At 43.4% G+C, this 17,120-nt stretch overlaps 2 protein-coding genes across 3 annotated transcripts; both read right to left on the bottom strand.

The window, feature by feature from the left end:
* Window positions 1-41: 41 nt before the first annotated feature.
* On the bottom strand, window positions 42-9,556 carry PCNP (PEST proteolytic signal containing nuclear protein). Of its 2 annotated transcripts, none has more exons than XM_066622381.1 (5): window positions 9,462-9,556; window positions 5,217-5,437; window positions 4,382-4,456; window positions 2,414-2,469; window positions 42-1,054 (listed from the first exon to the last, which is right to left on the bottom strand). In XM_066622381.1, the coding sequence occupies exons 1-5, from the start codon at window positions 9,523-9,525 to the stop codon at window positions 925-927; spliced, it is 546 nt and encodes a 181-aa protein (XP_066478478.1). In that variant the 5' UTR covers window positions 9,526-9,556; the 3' UTR covers window positions 42-924. The 2 variants fall into 2 exon arrangements, with proteins under 2 accessions (XP_066478478.1, XP_066478479.1); XM_066622382.1 differs by having other exon boundaries at window positions 9,471-9,556.
* A 2,127-nt stretch (window positions 9,557-11,683) lies between these two features.
* On the bottom strand, window positions 11,684-17,049 carry TRMT10C (tRNA methyltransferase 10C, mitochondrial RNase P subunit). Its single transcript, XM_066621832.1, has 3 exons — window positions 16,886-17,049; window positions 13,816-13,958; window positions 11,684-13,279 (listed from the first exon to the last, which is right to left on the bottom strand). Exon 3 carries the CDS (start codon window positions 13,249-13,251, stop codon window positions 11,968-11,970), a length of 1,284 nt encoding a protein of 427 aa, XP_066477929.1. The 5' UTR covers window positions 13,252-13,279; window positions 13,816-13,958; window positions 16,886-17,049; the 3' UTR covers window positions 11,684-11,967.
* Between the last annotated feature and the right edge of the window lie 71 nt (window positions 17,050-17,120).

Below are 17,120 nucleotides of genomic sequence, written 5' to 3'. Positions count from 1 at the left end.
TCTAGAGTAGGACTTTATAGCAATCAAAACACGGAAGCACATTTCCCATTTCTGCACCTAAGTAATCAGCTACTGATTTATTCATACGAGTGACTTCTATTCCTCTTAAAGGACTGCAGAAAATATTGAAACCAAACAATGTATGGTCACACTTTGGGTGCTGCCTTTTTTGTTGATAATTGTTGCATTAATTTGTCTCAAACTGACAAAAACATTGACAAGCACTGGTCAAGACTCATGATTAAGAGAACATCAAAAATACTGAGTAACCTTTGTTGTGAACCTTAGACGTCTCTAATATTTACACACAAAAGACCTATTTCCAAGAGTGAAACAGGCCACAAAGAGATTACACAGAGTTTCAAAGTAAGATTACAGAGCTAAGCTACGACAGCCAAAAGCCCTGGCTTGTGGAGGTTTAATGACTTAAATGACTACAGGATTTTATGCTGAACAGAATGACAAACAACCCAGCAAGAGTTGATGCACAGCACAGTGCCCCCCTCTGTAAAAGTAGCTTTAGGGAGACAAGTACTTCACTTATTACAAAAGAGGAGCTGGTAGTCTGAGTGCAGTGGCATTTGACTTAAACTGATTAAAGAGACAGTAACCTTTTCCATCTGTCTTCATAAAAGAATAGTTGCAAAAGAAAATTCTTAAAAAGGTACCACTTCCAATGTCTTTATTTTCCATAACCTTGTGAAATTAATTGCATGAAGCTACAAAATTAGCAAATGCTTTGAAATCTGTATACAAAACATAAATTACCTCTACTTTTAAACTCAGTTTTTTTTGTGCACCACTAGAAACTTTAAAAGTGGCACCCAAAATAGCCGTATACCATTCTAAAAAAGGAAACTGTTCCTTTAATGTCATGCCCTCCCATTCCCCTTCCCCCCCAAACACCCTGATCTTGATACACAATTAGTCGTCATCTGGTTCACGGACGTTTCCAAGGTGAGATTTCATGTTCCGTTCCCAGAGCTTCTGGTTGTCAGAAAATCCATGCTTTCCTTTGTTGAAAGAATTTGGTCCAGCTGAAGTTGGGGTGTCCCTAGGACAAAAGAACAAGATCAGTGGATCAACTTAATCATTCCATAATCATAGTTTGTGAAGCTGGTTCACAACTCATCTTACTCACATATAAACTACATGTCAGCAGCAACCACAACCACTTTTCACAGATACACACTACATTTTTCATTGCCTTCCCAGTAGTCGTACTGCCTGATGGATGCTGTCCTTCAGAATTATTCCAACACAATGCCAAACAGGAAGTGCAGCATGTCCTTGTGCTGCTGTGAAAAACCATTTTGGTGGCAACCATAATTTTCATGATGGTAATGTAATAAAATTTTGCATTTGGACAACTGAGTTGTAATGGAAAATATAAAAGACTGATACAGATCCTGTTAAGGAATATATTGGGTTTCAGCAAATTAATCAGGTGTTCATGTTATGGTGTCTGTTCCTGTCCTCTTGGAACTAGTTCCTGCTGATAGGGGAGGGAAGTAATGTGTGCGTGTAAGTTAAGAGTTTGGGCCCTATCAGGCTAGACTTTCCTGGCTCTGATGAAAGCACAGTTTTGGGGAGGGAAGAAGCTTGGTGTCTTCTGTTCTCTTGCCTAGGTGCTTAGGGGGTCTTGGCTCTGAGCAGAGTTGAGTGGGCTTGTCTAGGTGCTCTGTACGTTGCTGCCTCTATATTCCTTGGCACAATTCAAAGTGCTGGGAATGCCCTATAAAGCCCTTAATGGCTTTGGACCTAAACTCTTGAAGGACTGTGTCTCCTAAGACATACCCACCCACTGAGTGAGGTCATCCAGACAGATTCTTTGGCAAGTACCATCACCACAGGAAATAGGGTTAGCAGCAACTTGCAACAGGGCCTTCCCTGTGTGGTGCCCAGCCTGTGAAACTCCCACCTGGCTAGGATCTGGACTGCCCATTCTTTGGTGCTATTTTGTGGGAAGTGAGAGGGTTAAAACTTTAAACATTAAAACCAAGTAATTGATCATTTTTGGTTTTGTAAGCTGCATTGGCTCTTGATTGTTACAATGGCTGCTCTTTTTTAATTTATATTTGATCTGGATTGTTGTTTTGCTTAATGTTATTGGTGCTGTGTTGGCTTCTTGTTTTGTAATCGGCCTTGACCTGTCCCACTGGGTTGGGAAAAATAGGGTAAAAATAGTTTACAGTAAGAATAATAATTTGAAAAATTACACAAAGCTACAGAAGATCCTAACAGCACAATCCTATGCATGTCGAACCCTATGCATGTCTAATGGGCACTTACTACCATGTAAGTGTGCATAGAATTGCAGCCTGTTTCTCCTTGCCTAGATTTCTACACCAACAAACAAAACACCTTGCTCCCACCCCTACTTTTCCAAAATAATGAACAAGAGTGACTCTACCTTCCAATGTTCTTCATGCGCATTTTTGCTTCTGGAGGCATCTCTTCAGGCTCACTCTAAGTATAAAGAGATAACAAACATAGAAGAACAGTTAAATAGGGTAGCCCTGTTGCATGTGCAGAGCCCAGCAGAGTACATTGAAGCCTGTAAGTGACGCCCCAGATTCCCAAGAAGCTGCTGCTAATGCTATTATGGGCAGGCAGGCAGGCAAAAGAAACATTTCCCATTTGGGCTCATTGCTCCAAAAAGTTAGAAACTCATTCAATTCACTGGACATTTGAAAATCTGATTTCTGGCCCCAACCAAGGGGGTCTAAATCTAGACATGTCCAAACAAAATTGAAAATGTACTTGAAAGAGAATGACCTAGGAAATTATATCCTAACATACATAACTCAGTAGATGTTTACAATTCCACTTTGCTATACTAAGACTCAAAAAAAGCATCCAAGAAGGCGTCATTAATTCACCACACAATCAGAACGAGATCACTAAGACAAGGGCAGGGGAGAAAAAACTAGTCTTGTGCAGGAACAGAGAAAATGCAATTCTTTCCCACAAAATAAATCAGCATGGTAAGATCGGTTCTGACATGGTTATCTGCTCTGGTTCTGAATTGGTCTAAGAGGTTGCGTACTTCTGGAAGTACTTCTTCATCCCATCATCAAGGCCAAGAAAGCCAGACCTGCCTTTGACACTGGTGAGAGGATGACAATCCCTCCTGTGAGTTGTCTATGGGAAGAACTGTATTGAAGGAGCCAAATAGACCTGAACATTGTTATCTGCTCTGCTACAAGAACTGGACTGGGCACAAACTTTTGAAGCTTGCATGTGCTTTGCCCTGCTGCTACAGCCAAGACATTACTTGAGGGTACCACCAGGGAGCACTGGCCCACTAGTACTGCCTTTGAGAACTGACATCAGGCACAGGGTAAGGAAAACCGCTGCTTTTTTCTAGGATAGAAGATCTACATGTTGATGCCCAGCCTTGCCAACATTATTCAAAATGTGTATGGGAGCCACTTTGCAGATCTAACTGTAGAAAGGTGGGGTGCAAACATGTTAAATTTTTTTTTTAAGTTCTAGAATTATTCCAAAATGTCAAAGAGGATATTTACATATTTTTTCTTTATAGAAGCCTCTTTGCCAATTTGGAGCAGCAATGAACCACAGACACTTGTCTATAAAGTGATCTCACAGATAAGGCAAGGGCAGGTTTTCAGCCAAAAAAAAAAAATCATGGAATGTTCCATGACCCTCAGATAAGTCGGGGGCGGGGGGGGGGAGAGACTTAGGGACAGGTGCTTGTGAGGAAGAGCTGCAGCTTGGCATGGAGCATGACTGAAAGGGGGGGAAAGAATTTGAACCGTGCCACTGTTTTAGAAGACATTAACAAGGAGTGTGCCAGCCCCTCCCCCAGAGCAACAGAATTGAAAATTTCATTGAATTGCTAAGGAAAAAAAGATCCAGGTTTGAAACTGCAGAAAAGCATTTGCAGTTTTAAAAACCACCTAAAACAAATGCAGCACCAACATAAAGCAACCTAAACAGCTTACCACAGCACAACACCCTGCTTCAATTGTTGCCAGACAATATTTCATACTATTCACTGTCATTTTAAGAGGCATTTAAGGGTTTGGAGTTAAGGAGCCTGCTCAAACAAAGCTGCGTGTTTGTATGCTCTCTGAAATCACTCAAAACATTCCTCAGACGATTCACAGACCCTCTGAGGGCACTACTAAGCCTTCTTCAGGCTTCTCCTGGCTACTGACACACTCCTGAACAGCCCTGACCCCTGAGTGCCCTACAGATACAACAAGGTGTCAATCTACACTTGATTTATTGGTAGAAATTTCTGGTCTTATAGGCGAGTATCTATTGTTTTCACAGAATGTTTGCTTCTGTTCTGTATGTAGTTCTAGCTAAACACTACCATGCCATTTCACTCTATGAGGAAAAGTTTACTTACATCTTCATCTTCATTGAACACTGCTGCTACAGAAAGAGTTTTTGGAGCAAGGGTTGGAGTGGGCTCTTTAGGTTTCTGAAAAAAGAACAAAAGCTGCAATTTAATTTTATATTTTTAGGAAAAGTTTCAAAATGCAACTTTGATTTAGAGCATGCTGCTGCTGATAGTGTTGTGTAGTAAATTCTCTAATTCAAAACCAAAAGTCTACCTGCTTCAAAGAATTAATGGTGATTAATTAAAGGTAATTCAAATCACCTAATCACCTTCTCTGAGACCACGGGGGATTTACACTTGTTCTCAAACATTCTGTCAAACTGCTTTTGAAACAGAGAAAGGTTGCAAAAGCAGGTGGCAACATGGCACTGAAAGTCAGCTATTCAAAGAAAATGTCAAAAGTTCAAATGGAATAATATAAGATCTTTATGCAAGACTAAGCAGCTCTTTGAATTCCAGCCAATACATTCTTGTATTTTTAATCAAGGCTCAGGAATTAAGAGTAAAAAAGGCACACAGTAATTATTCATTTACCAGGAAGCAGTGAACTACAATCTTATTTTGCAAGAAGAAAGTAGCTATCATACTAATTACCTAACTCATGAGTACAGAAGTAGTTGGAAAGTCACAAATTTCTCAAAGCTTCAAGCAAATATCACATTGTCCAACACATTCCAGAAATTATTCCAACTTTTTGACAGCACAGCACTCTAAATTTATAAGGTCTAAGTAAAGTTGAAATAAAGAACTATCTCATTAATTTTTAGCATTTATTAAAGATCATTCCCACACATCCCACACAAACATATTCATACAACAAGAAAATGTTCCAACCACTCACATTTGCTCCAAGTTTGATGGATATGGTCGGTGGTTTCTTTGAGATCTGTGTGCCTACGCCAAACCCAAATTTGGACATTTTGGCAGGAGCAGGCTTTGCTGTGAAGTCTTCAGCATCTTCATCAGCTGCCCGCTTCTCTGTGCTGCGACTCGAACTTTCCCCTCCATTACTGGAAGAAACAGTCTTAGTTTTCACAGGTTTTTCTGCCTCTTCTTCAGGTCCTGGTGAAGTCGAAACAACTTACCAAGATGAGCTATTTTTACTGAGTGGACTGATGGGAGCAGCAACCTCATAAAGCACTGTTATGCAGAGGAGACTTTGCACTTACAGTGTCAGCACCTCCACAACTGTTTATATAGAGCACACTGTAAGAATATAGACATATAGTGAAGGAAGCTCCAATCACTTGACTAATGCAGAATATAAATCTTCAATTACACACAAAAATATTTAAACTAAAATATCTTGGAGCTGCATGATACCCCTCCTGAGGGGGGTTGTTAACATGATATTTTTCTAGAATGATTTCTTAAGTAGTTCAATTTACCACATGTTTTGTAAGCTTACAGTAATGTAATCATTTAGATGAAAGATACCACAGAGAATACAAAAATAATACACAGTTTAAGTCTAATGCAGAATGGTAGAGATGAGACAACGCAATAAGCCTTTTCTGATAAGTGTTGAACTCACAGTTGCTATTCAAGATGGGGACTTGTTCAGGATAAAAAATTAAAGCAAGGAAAAATGATGTTACAGTCAGCATTTATGATGTTTTACAATTAAGACATTTTGCCAGATTAGACAACACCTTTTGGGGCAAGGTGCTCAAGTGTGTACTGGTGATCCAACTTCAGGGATTCCTAGAGAACAGGGACTCCTGGAGTACACTGATCATTTGGATCCATTTCAATTTGGCTTCCAGCAAGGGTATGATAAGGAAACAGCCTTGGCGACTTGTGAATGACCTACACTGGGAGCTAGACCAAGAAAGCATGTCCTTGCTGGTTCTTCAAGACCTCTCAGCAGCATTCAAGGCCATCAATCACAGCAGTATTCTGACTATCTGGCCAGAATAGGCAATTCTGAAGTGACTCTGGTCTGACTTGGAAAATTGGGTTTCAGAAGGTACTGCCAAGGAACTCTAAAAAACCATTGGCTTCCAGAATTCTATGAGATTCTATCATCCCCTATGATATTTAACATCTACATGAAACTGCTAGAGGAGGTTATCAGTGAGGTTGGTACCAGGTGTCACTAAAATGTGATTGAAATTCAGTTCTATATCTCATTATCTGGTATTAGAATGGTTATAATTCTGAATGGCTGTCTAAAGTCAATAATGGACTATGAAGGCAAACAAGCTGAAATTAAATCAAGAGAAAAGTACTAGTGGTCCAGAGACCTGCAGCATCATTAATGGACTGTCAGCCAGTTCTAGATGGAGTACCAATGTCCTTGAAGGATCAGATTTGTAGTCCTGGAATCAGCATTGTTCCTGGATGTTCAAGCATCAACTGTGGCAAGAAATGCCCAGCTTACTATGGTCACCCATGCATAGGTTACATCAGGGTTTGGTTACTGTAAGACACTCTACATGGAGCTGTGCTTGAAGATCACCGAGATCCTTCAGATCATGTTTACACATGATCTGACCAGTGCAAGGTGCTGTGATCATGTGATACCATTGAACTATCAAGCACACTCTCAGTTCACTTCAGAGTGCAATTCCAAGTGCTGGATATTACCCTAACTTCTCTGTATGAAACTGCCCAGCCCTAAATCTTCTGATGAGTCCCTCTTGTGTTTCCCACCATTAATGGAAGCATGGTTGGCAAGGACAAGATAGAATGCCTTTTCTAGTGGCCCGCAGTCTATGGAACTCCCTGCCCCAAGAAATTTGGTTGGCCCTTCTTTATTTTAATTCTTGAAAATCTTTCATTTCTGCCAGTTTTTAGCAAAGCTGATTTTCCTTATTGATTCTGTTTTTTTAATTTACAATTGCATGAAGGTATACCTGAATTTTTTTAAAAATTATGTTGTTTTACAAATTTTAATTTTTATCTGCTGTGAGAAAAGTTAATAAAACTAAAATGGATCTTAAAGCACAATATAAGTTACCACACAGACTCCAAAACTAGAGCTGACAGTAATATTAGAAGACTAAGCCCTATCTGTTGTTCTCTTTTTCCGTCTGACTTCTATCACTTAAAAAGATCTGCACACCCACACAAAACATCAAGGATATTAGCAGCTTATATTACTGTATGAGAATTGAACATGAACCCAGTACATTTATAAGAATGAATAAAGACTAATATCATGTTTGCTGAAAATAAACTGAGAATAGAATTTTAATGCTAACACTGACCAAACTGATGCAAGTCATTATTAGATTTTAAAAGGATAACTTTAATAGCCTCAGGGATGGGGCAACCTGGATATCCTTTAATGAAATTATTAACTTTAGGGTGGGCTCATCACCCAGTAGCGAACACATGCTTTGCATGTAGAAGATTGCTGTTTCAATCCATCCAGATAGGACTGAGGAAAAAACCCTGCCTGAAGCTCTGGCTAGGTTATCTGGAAATAGGTGGACCAATAGTCTTACTTCCTAAGCCATGTTACTTTCATTCTAATTGGTCCCAAGACTGGGAACAATTTTGATGCTGTTCATCAATGTGTAACACTATAATGCAATATTTCTCAACAAGCAGTACCAACAAGTGGTACTTGAGGTGATGTCTGGTAGTACTCATAGGACCCCTGACGCCTGGCAGCAAGACCAGCAACATGACACACACAAAAATAGCAGTAGGAGGCTCCACAGCACTGGTCTCCGCCCAGGTGGTCCACAAGACCCTGAGAAGTGGTCCACGAGGCCTCAGGAAAAAAAAATCACCTTTGATCACTTCCAGTGTCTTGCTGAGCAAACGCTCCCTCACAGACCACCAAAGAGGGGGGAGAATGGACTTTTTGAAGATGGCACTGAAGTGTGGATTGCAGGAGTTCCACTCTACACCCTCTCAGGGGAAATGCTCACTTAGGAGATGCTGCCCCATGGACCACCAGAAAGAGGGAGATACTGAAGCCTGTGGCTGAGGGCAGTTTGTTCGCCATCCTTTCTGGTGGTCTGTGGGGAAGTGCTCACTTGGGAGATGCTTCCCTACAATCTACCAGAGAGAGCGGAGACTGCCCACGGCTGGCACTGCATGTGGTCCATGACTATTCCAATTTTTGCCTCAGTGGTCTGCAGCCTCCTAAAGGTTGGGAACTACTGCTCCAAAGGATGCTTTTCTGTGCTTGAAATATCCCCCCTGTCTACCCCAAGCCTCTTACTAGTGTTTGTGGCTTTGCAACTGGCTTCCCAAATTAGAAGTAACTGGCAACAATGTCGTTGCCAGTTTCTTCCAGTGGTACTTCGAATAGATGGACCATGTGATGCATACATACGGTGGACAAACCTTGAGATAAGCTGCTCTATTGGGCTAGGAACTTTTCCAAGGTCACGTGCATTCCGAAGTGATGGCACTTCTTCAATGCGCATAGCTCAGGTAAGGTAATGATCCCAATCTTGCCAGGACAGGCAGGCAGACAGGGTACCTCAGTCAAGCCAAGAAAGTGCCCAAGCCTCTGCATGCCTACTCAGAAGTGATTCCCATTATAGTCAACAGGATTTACTCCTGGGTAAGTGTGGAAAGGACTGTAGCCTAGGGCTGCACTGCTAACCACACTTTCCTGTGAGTAAGTTCCACTGACTGTAATAGAACTTACATCAGAGTGGACAGGCACAGGATTCGACTCTAAGACTACACTCCTACCCACCCTTTCCTGGGAGAAAACCCCACTGACTCTCATGGGACTTACTTCTGAGTAGACAGGCACAGGACTGGGCTCGAAGCTCCCCTCCTCCTCAGCTCTTCCCCACCCCCGGCACGCTCAGGACTGCCCTGCCCTTCTACCCCCTGGAAACGGAGCACCCGCCAGCCTGCCTGCAAGGGAGGCTGCAGCGGGGCCCCACTATGGGCAGGCTCCAGACAAGCTGCCCAGGTCTGGGGCCGTCGAGCGCCTGGCAGGAAGGAGCCGCGCACCTCGGGGGCCTACTCAGCGTCAGCCCCACTGCGCCTGAAGGGACCCGTTCCAGGCAGGCGCGCACAGCACGGCCGCCCGTCGCATTCTCCCCAAGTCCAGTCGGCCCCCCGCGCCCCCCGCACCCAAAAGGGAGGAGGAGCTCTAGCGGCGCACCGTGTTCACCTCCATCAGGACGCGGCCGCTCCGGCTTCACGTCTCCTGCTTTGCTGTCCGCCATTTCTCCCCACCGCCGCGCCTGCGCCGTCTAAGCCCCACCCACTCGACTCTACTGACCGGAAGAAGCTAGAGAGGCCCGCCTCACGTTTCTCCAGGTCATGTCACTTCCGGTTTGGAAACGTGGTCCTCCCAGCAGAGGAACAAGCCACAGATCTGCCTCCGGTGTGCCAGGACTCCTTGTTTAGACTGCAGTCCTCTTCACACTCACCTGGGTGTAAGCCCCGTTGGCTATAATGGGGCTTACTTCTGAGTAGACCTGCATAGGATGGGGCTCTGAAGCTGCAGTCCCATCCACACTTTCCTGGGAGTAAGCCCCATTGACTCTAGTGGGTCTTACTTCTGAGTAGACATCATAGGATTGGAGTCTCAGGCTGCAATCTTACCTGGGAGTAGACCCCATTGACTATAATGGGAGTTACTTCTGAGTAGTCATGCATAGGATGGAGCTGCAAGGCTGTAATCCTATCCTCACTTACCCAGAAGGGGTGCGCACAAAGTGAAGGTAGCTGTGGCTTAACGCCCCATTCCTTCTCCTGTGGAAGCTCCCTTGAGGAGCCTCCAGAGAAGAAGGAACAGACACCAAGCTGCCTCCTCCCGCAAGAACCCAGAAGTTACATCACAATGTCATGTGACTTCATGATGTCATTGCCCCAAGTGCCTGGGCTTCTAGCTACATCTCTGACACTGTGGTCACATGGATGAAACTGTCTCCAGGTTTCTGATCAGGTGCAACATTCGAAGTAGAATTCTCCACTCCTGATAGAGTACGACAGAAAGACTGCACGGAGAATCTCGTATGTTATAGAAATAATTACCACTGGACAGAATGATAAATGACCAGGCTATGTAAGGGTGGGAGTACTCACTCCAGAAATGCAAAGAACTCCCAGAAGGCTTTGACACTGCATCCTCCTGTGTCACCCCATCACTAAGATACAAGCCAGGAACCATTAATGTCCACACGGTGTTAAGTTGTGCATTTGATACAGAAAAAATGCATTTCATATTGAGCCCAGCAGCTCAAGATTATTTTGTAAAAACAAAATAGTTCATCTTCAGGAATGCAAATATTCATTGCAAGCAGATTATATGAAGGCTGTAAAAAAAAGACATCAAGTCACAGACAAGTGTCAATCATTCATACAACCTAAGATACTATCCATCATTACATCACTACTTTTTTTTCTTAACAAAAAAGCAACACAATCATACAAAAAATTAAGTTTTTAATACAGCAACCACTTCTCATATTTACATTGACATAGTTTTAAGTAACAAAAAATATGGTGACGTCCTCCTTGTCTAGTAACTCTTTTGAGGCAGCTGTAAATCATTACATTGGGACACTAACCCTAGCATTGCAGGATCTGCTGGCTATAAATTGCTCCTCAACTGCAAGGCAGCACAGTAGGAGCTACAAAAAGCAACATGTGAGACACTGTTGGGATTGGAGCCCTTGAAAGACATTGAACTGCTGTGAATGACAAACTCCAAGAACAAGAAATGTTGGGGCAATCCTTCTAGGCACATTTTACTGTGAGTACTGTATTTTCAATAATATTATTCCTCTTATTACAAAAATTATACTATTGGGCAGACAGAACCAGAAAAGTTTGACTTCCAAGAAATCTGGGACTGCTATATTGGCAATCACTACCTCCTTGTTATACTTTGCATGACCAGGCTATTGAATGTCTACAATACTAGAAATGTCCATGTGTCATTTGCTGTCCAGAAACACCAGGTATCATTTTAAGTATCATTGATTTCAAGGGGATTTCAATTTGAGCATATGCTTAACAGCCCAATCCTGAGCTGCCCAGAGCGCGCAGCTGCAGTGGCACCAAAAATGGCTGCCGCCGCACCCTGCACCCCAAGGGCAGCTGCCAGCAGCACCTTGGGAGAAGGGGACTTTTGTCCACTTTCTCTTGGTAAGTGCAGTAGCCCCACAATGGTGAGGTAGAAGCCTCCGTGTCAGGCGGTAAGCCCAACACAGAGGCTTTGGATTCGGTGGAGTAAAGCTCCACTGGTCCCACCTCCCTCCCCGTGGTACGCCTCCCCCTGCCATCTCCCACCTCTGGTCATACCTCCTCCCCGCCCCCTCTCCACCTCCCCCCACACCCCTGCTTACCTCTCCACTGCTCTGCGGTCTGTGCGACCACTGAGCTGTGGAGGCCGGGTGCCCACCCAGTGCTAGCATAGCGCTGGACATAGGCGCTTGCCCAGTGTTAGGGGTTGCAAATACGTTTTACAGCACATCTACAACAGTGCATGCCAGCAGTAAGCGGGCGCATGGAGCTCAGGATTGGGCTCTCAATCATTGCCACTGAAATAAATGAGACTTAGAGTGGTTTATGTTTAAGCAGTGAAAAGCTCATAAAAGCTAGACTTCAATGAAACTTTCATTTAACAGTGTAATAATATGTTACTCAGATGCATCTTCCTACCATCTTTTCTTTACTTCCCGCTTGGAGAAATTTGGTGTAAATGGCTTGCACGCATTCTCTTGGCTAGCCATTTTGTCATACCTCCTTGTTTTCTTCCATGTGTCAATTTGATGCTTTGAATAGGAGACAGTTTCAATAAAACCTGCATGTTTTCTTTGTGGAACAAACTGTAGAGCTTCCTTCCAATCCCCAGTATCTTTTACAGTTAATAGGATACGCATCATTTGATCTAGAGTAAGGTTTTTGGCACCTTCTGACCACTGCAAGTATGTATCCAAAGGAAGCCTTGCTGTTGCCAACTTCAGCCGTTTTGCACGAGCAAAGGAAACCCCTGTCTGTATTGATTTGTCAACTATAGATCCAATTATATAGATTTTATCATGATCAAACGTTTTCATTACATTGGGAGAATCAGCTGTTAAATAGACAAGCTGATCTCTTGGAAAGATTTCCACATGAGCCTTTTCCGTCACTGTCACAAATAAATTGTCCCATGCTTCTCCATAGCGTTTGATGAATTCTTTGTGATATTGACTACCTACTTCGAGGTTACAATAATGTAAGTGAAATGGATCCAAAGCTCTACGATTGACTCCTTCAGATTCCATCAGCTGTTTCACTGCATTCTCCATTTCTCTACGTGCCATATAATTTTCATAGGCCATGTCAAACACCAAAGGCTGACCAAAGATCAAAGACTGAGCAGCTCTCCAGTTGTATATGGTGTCCTCTGACCTGGACCAAAACTTAAGGAGAAATGTATTTTTGAGTCCACCATCAAAGTTTTCCTTGGCTTTCAGCCTCAGTTCCTTCTTTGCTTCCTTTTGTTTTTCAAGTTTTTCTTTCTTGGCTTTCTTCAAAACTTCTTTTTTAGCCAAAAATTTCAAGTACTTCTTTTTGGAACTCTTAGTGGGACATTCCATTAGAATCTTTAACTCTTCTTCACTGATATTTTCTGGAATAACTTTACCTGAAAGCCTCCACATCTCAACTAGGTCTCTAGTAGCTGCTAAATGAGAGCCTTCCTCACTCTCTGATGCTCTTTCATTGGGTTCTTCTTGTAATGGAGATCGCATGACATCTTTCCATCCATCCAAGTCTAATTTTTTGGTGGCACTTGGTGAGGTATCCTTGTCCAACCAAGGAGATAAAACTAATGTTCTACAAGTAATAACCTTGTAAGGCATAATTAAGAATCTCCTGTTTGTCCCATCTTGTGCAGGTAACTGGAAGATAGATCTTCTAATAACATGCCATAGACACAAATTAAACACTTTCATATTTGGAAGTGTGGTATCCAACCGTTATCTGAAATTATACATGGAAAGAGAAGATAATTCAGTATTAGTAGACACAAGCAAAGCTGAAAACTATTCCTAAAGAACAAGCATAGAAAAAATATATATACTGATGCAGCAGTTAGACTGGAATACTTATTCTCACAATACAAGCAAGCAAGATGAGTGAAACTGTGTTAAGAGTGCAGGAGACCTGCAAGCAACTGAGGATGAAAAAGCCAGAAAACAAAAAGTAATGGACACTGATACACTGAGTAAAGGCTAGAAATAAAAGGAAAAAATGGTGAGAGAATCATGACATGTTGTTCTTTAAACAGAAAGAAAGAGTTTGGGGCAAACACAGAAGGAGTTTTCTAGTGTAGGGGATTGAGGGGGCACCATTAGAATGTCTTAGCCCATTGCCACACACCCCAGCTCCTCATACTTTAAATAACGAACAAACATATGAACCTCCTTCTACCCCCAGCTTACAATGGTAATACAATACTTGCCCAATTCAAAAGCATGATGCAAAAGTCAAACTAATTAGCAAAGTAAGTTGCATACCTTAGCAGTGTATCCTATTCCTGCGTATGTGTATTCAGATGCGAGTTCCACGAGGTTCAATGGGATTTACTTCCAGGAAAAGATACATGGGATTGCAACCAAAATTATATAATAAAATCCATCAAATCCTAGATCAGAAATGTCTATGAAATAAGACAATAAATAGAATAGTTGTAGTAGTATATGTAGTAGGTCAGGTACATAGTATTTGCTAAAATTAATATAAATCTACTTCTGGTTGAGAGTAGCAGGTTCCAGGGGCAAGGAGAACAAAATTTTTAGCATTTAAGAATGGTTTCAATTTTAATTCTAATAGAAACTGTGTGCCTTTTCCCCATCTGCAATAAAAGAATCACATTATCTCTCTTTGGAAGTGGCTTTCTAAACTGCACACATTAAATTATATTTTACTCCTACATAAAGGTTTCAGCTTTAGCCAAATACCTTGAGAAAATGCTTTCAGACCAGACATTGCACTTCTTCACCAACCACTATGCTTTATCTGAAAGCTTTGCTTTCACCATCCTATCTAATGGGCGAGTGAGTGTTGTTTCACTTCTGCTCAGAAAAACAGTAAAAAGAGAGAGGTATAGCAGCAGAATAAGACAGCTGATTTGTAAGACAGCAGAATATGTACTGTCTCTAGTATTAAAATATGGAAATTCAAAACACATCTTTCCATTTGATAGTGCAGCATACACAGCTAAGCATGCTTAAACTCAGAGGAGCACATCATCCCTCTCCCCCAGACTGGCAAGGGAGGGAAGGTATGTTCAGTAGGTCTCATGCGTTAAAAAATTGGTCACTTGTGTTTAATTAAGTGGCCCAAGTTAAAACCCAAGTTGCAGTCTGGTGTCTTCATTGGGAGGTTGAGGGTAAACAAAATGCATGATGCTGGGGAGTGGCAGTGAGGCACCAACCAGAAATCAAGTCTCTCACAGGATTCGGGCATTCTGAGCCCTGCAGAGGTAGCAAGCAGACACGCACTACCTCTGGGAGGCTCAGAAAAGCCTCTGGAGGGGAGTGGAGCTCTCCTCAGCTTTGGAGGCTTGGGGGGTTTTGACCTCCTGATCAGTGGTGGCCATTGCAAATGCAATCTGTTGCTGGCTGGAAGGTCATTAAGGGGCGCATACCTGTATACTGATTCTATGTGATTAATTTAAGCACTATATTACTTATTATTAAATTTAAAATTATGTTACATATTATATATAATTTATTACAAGAAGGCTATGTACTGCCTGCAGGGGCCCGCTCACAGGGAAAAGAAGGATATTAAGTTCTTTTCCAGGACACAAGACTAAAAAAAAAAGAAAGACGTCTTTCATCCTGGGTGGGCTGCTGTGAGATACAGGAAGTTGGACTAGGTGGGCCTGATCTAGCAGTGCTCTTCTTATGTTCAGTATTGTCACTCCCCTCACATTCTTCTTTCACATTCACAAATATACATATACATACACAAACATGTATATTCACTCACACACACACACATATACACACACACACACATATATACACACACACATTCACAAATATAATGGTCAAACACCTCTTATTTTAAAGTGGCACTAACAGTGCATCCTATATGTAAGATTACCAGATATAAACTGGGACAGAGTGCTTGTACCTTCAACAATTGTATAAAAAAGGGAATTTTGGCAGGTGCAGCTCAAACATGGGTTTAAGGCAGGGCTTTTCAAACTGGGGCGCTGAGATGCTCCTGCCTATGAGCCTGGACACTTTCCCCTTAAAGGGCAGGGGCAGGCAGTGACACAATCCTGGGGATATGCAGGGAGATCCTAAGGGGGCTGCCGAGACTGGGATGCACTTACCAGTCCCTGCAGCAGCCTTCCTGGGGTGCGGGGAGCCCTGCGCGAGAGTCTGCAGAGCTCTCCAGGTCTTGAAAAGTGTCTCCACTTTTCGGTTTTGCAGAAGTGCAGTCTGATTGCTGCGCTTTCACTTTTCAAGACCTGGGGAGTCCTGCAGAGTCCATTGTATCTGGTCACCCTGGCCCCACATGATGCCCAACAGTACCACTTTCTCCTATGGACGTAGCACTCACAGGACAGCATCCAGGATGACCAGATCCAAAGAGGGACAGAGTGCCCCCTATACCTTTAACTACTATATAGAAGAGAGAATTTGGGCAGCTGCAGTTTTTCAAACCCTTCCATGTTGAGCTGCACCTGCCTAAATTCCTTCTTTACAATGGTTAAAGGTACAGGCACTCTGTTCCGCTTGATCACCCTGGATGCAGTCCTGTGTGTGCTACTTCCATGGGAGAAAGTAGTCCTGTTGGGCAGGAGTGGGCAAACTTTCAACTTTAGGGATCCTGGACCTTTAACAATTGTATAGAAAAGGGAATTTCAGCAGGTGCAACTTGTCATCTATACAATTGTTAAAGGTGCAGAATCCCTAAAGTTAAAAGTTTGCCCACTCCTGCTGTTGGATATCATGTGGGGTCAGGGTGACCAGATACAGTGGAGGACAGAGTGCCCCCTATACCTATACCTTGAACCATTGTACAGAATAGCAGTGACATGCGGTGGGTGGGGAGGCAGGTGAAGCAGAGCTTCCCCACTGGAGTCCTTCGAAAAGCGCTGCAGCTGTGTGAGGTGCCCAAGCACTCCTAACCCACATGCAGAACTCCTCCTTACCTGAGGAGGGAGGTGAGGCAAAGCCTCCCCACTGGAGTCCTTTGAAAAGCACTGCCACCTTGTGAGGTGCTCAAGCACTCCCAACCCATGTGCAGAGCTCCTCCTCACCTGAGGAGGCAGGTGAGGCAGTGCCTCTCCTCTGGAGTCCTTCAAAAAGCACCCCCGCTGTGGGAAGTACCCGAGCACCAAAACCCCACAAGCTCTGCCTGCCTGCTCCTCTGCCCTCCCTGCTCTGCATATGGGTTGTGGGTGCCCCCCACAGCGGTGGTGCTTTTGAAGGACTCCAGAGGGGAGGCTCTGCCTCACCTGCCTCCCCACCCACCACAGTCCCTGAAACAATGGCTCAATGTCTAGGGGGCCTCTGTATCAGGCCACCCTACCTAGTCATGCCTGTTCAGACTGGTCTCACTTACCTGGAATGAAGACCATTCAACCCCCTCCCCTGCAGCCTTAGTGATGAGTAGCCCTGAGGGAGAGCAGCACCCACAGAAGACACTCCTGGAGGCCAAGCCAGACTCTGGCTCCAGCTACCATCAGATGGGTGGCTGCAGAGGAAGCTACTCCATAACCCACGAGCTTTCCTGCCCCCCCCACGTGCACGGGTCCCACCTCGATCTCCTCCCCCGGAAACTGAGTGCTGCCACACTC

This window comes from Tiliqua scincoides, chromosome 3 (assembly GCF_035046505.1).
Source record: "Tiliqua scincoides isolate rTilSci1 chromosome 3, rTilSci1.hap2, whole genome shotgun sequence".
In the NCBI taxonomy this organism is placed as follows: domain Eukaryota; kingdom Metazoa; phylum Chordata; class Lepidosauria; order Squamata; family Scincidae; genus Tiliqua; species Tiliqua scincoides.
This window is presented reverse-complemented; position numbering and strand designations above follow the sequence as displayed.

Coding starts and splice junctions, on each gene's coding strand:
- TRMT10C (XM_066621832.1), bottom strand. CDS start 13,251: ATGAAAGTGTTTAATTTGTGTCTATGGCATGTTATTAGAAGATCTATC.
- PCNP (XM_066622381.1), bottom strand. CDS start 9,525: ATGGCGGACAGCAAAGCAGGAGACGTGAAGCCGGAGCGGCCGCGTCCT. Junction 5,438..9,461: donor TCCTGATGGAGGTGAACACG/GTGCGCCGCTAG, acceptor CGACTTCACCAG/GACCTGAAGAAGAGGCAGAA. Junction 4,457..5,216: donor CCATCAAACTTGGAGCAAAT/GTGAGTGGTTGG, acceptor TTCTTTTTTCAG/AAACCTAAAGAGCCCACTCC.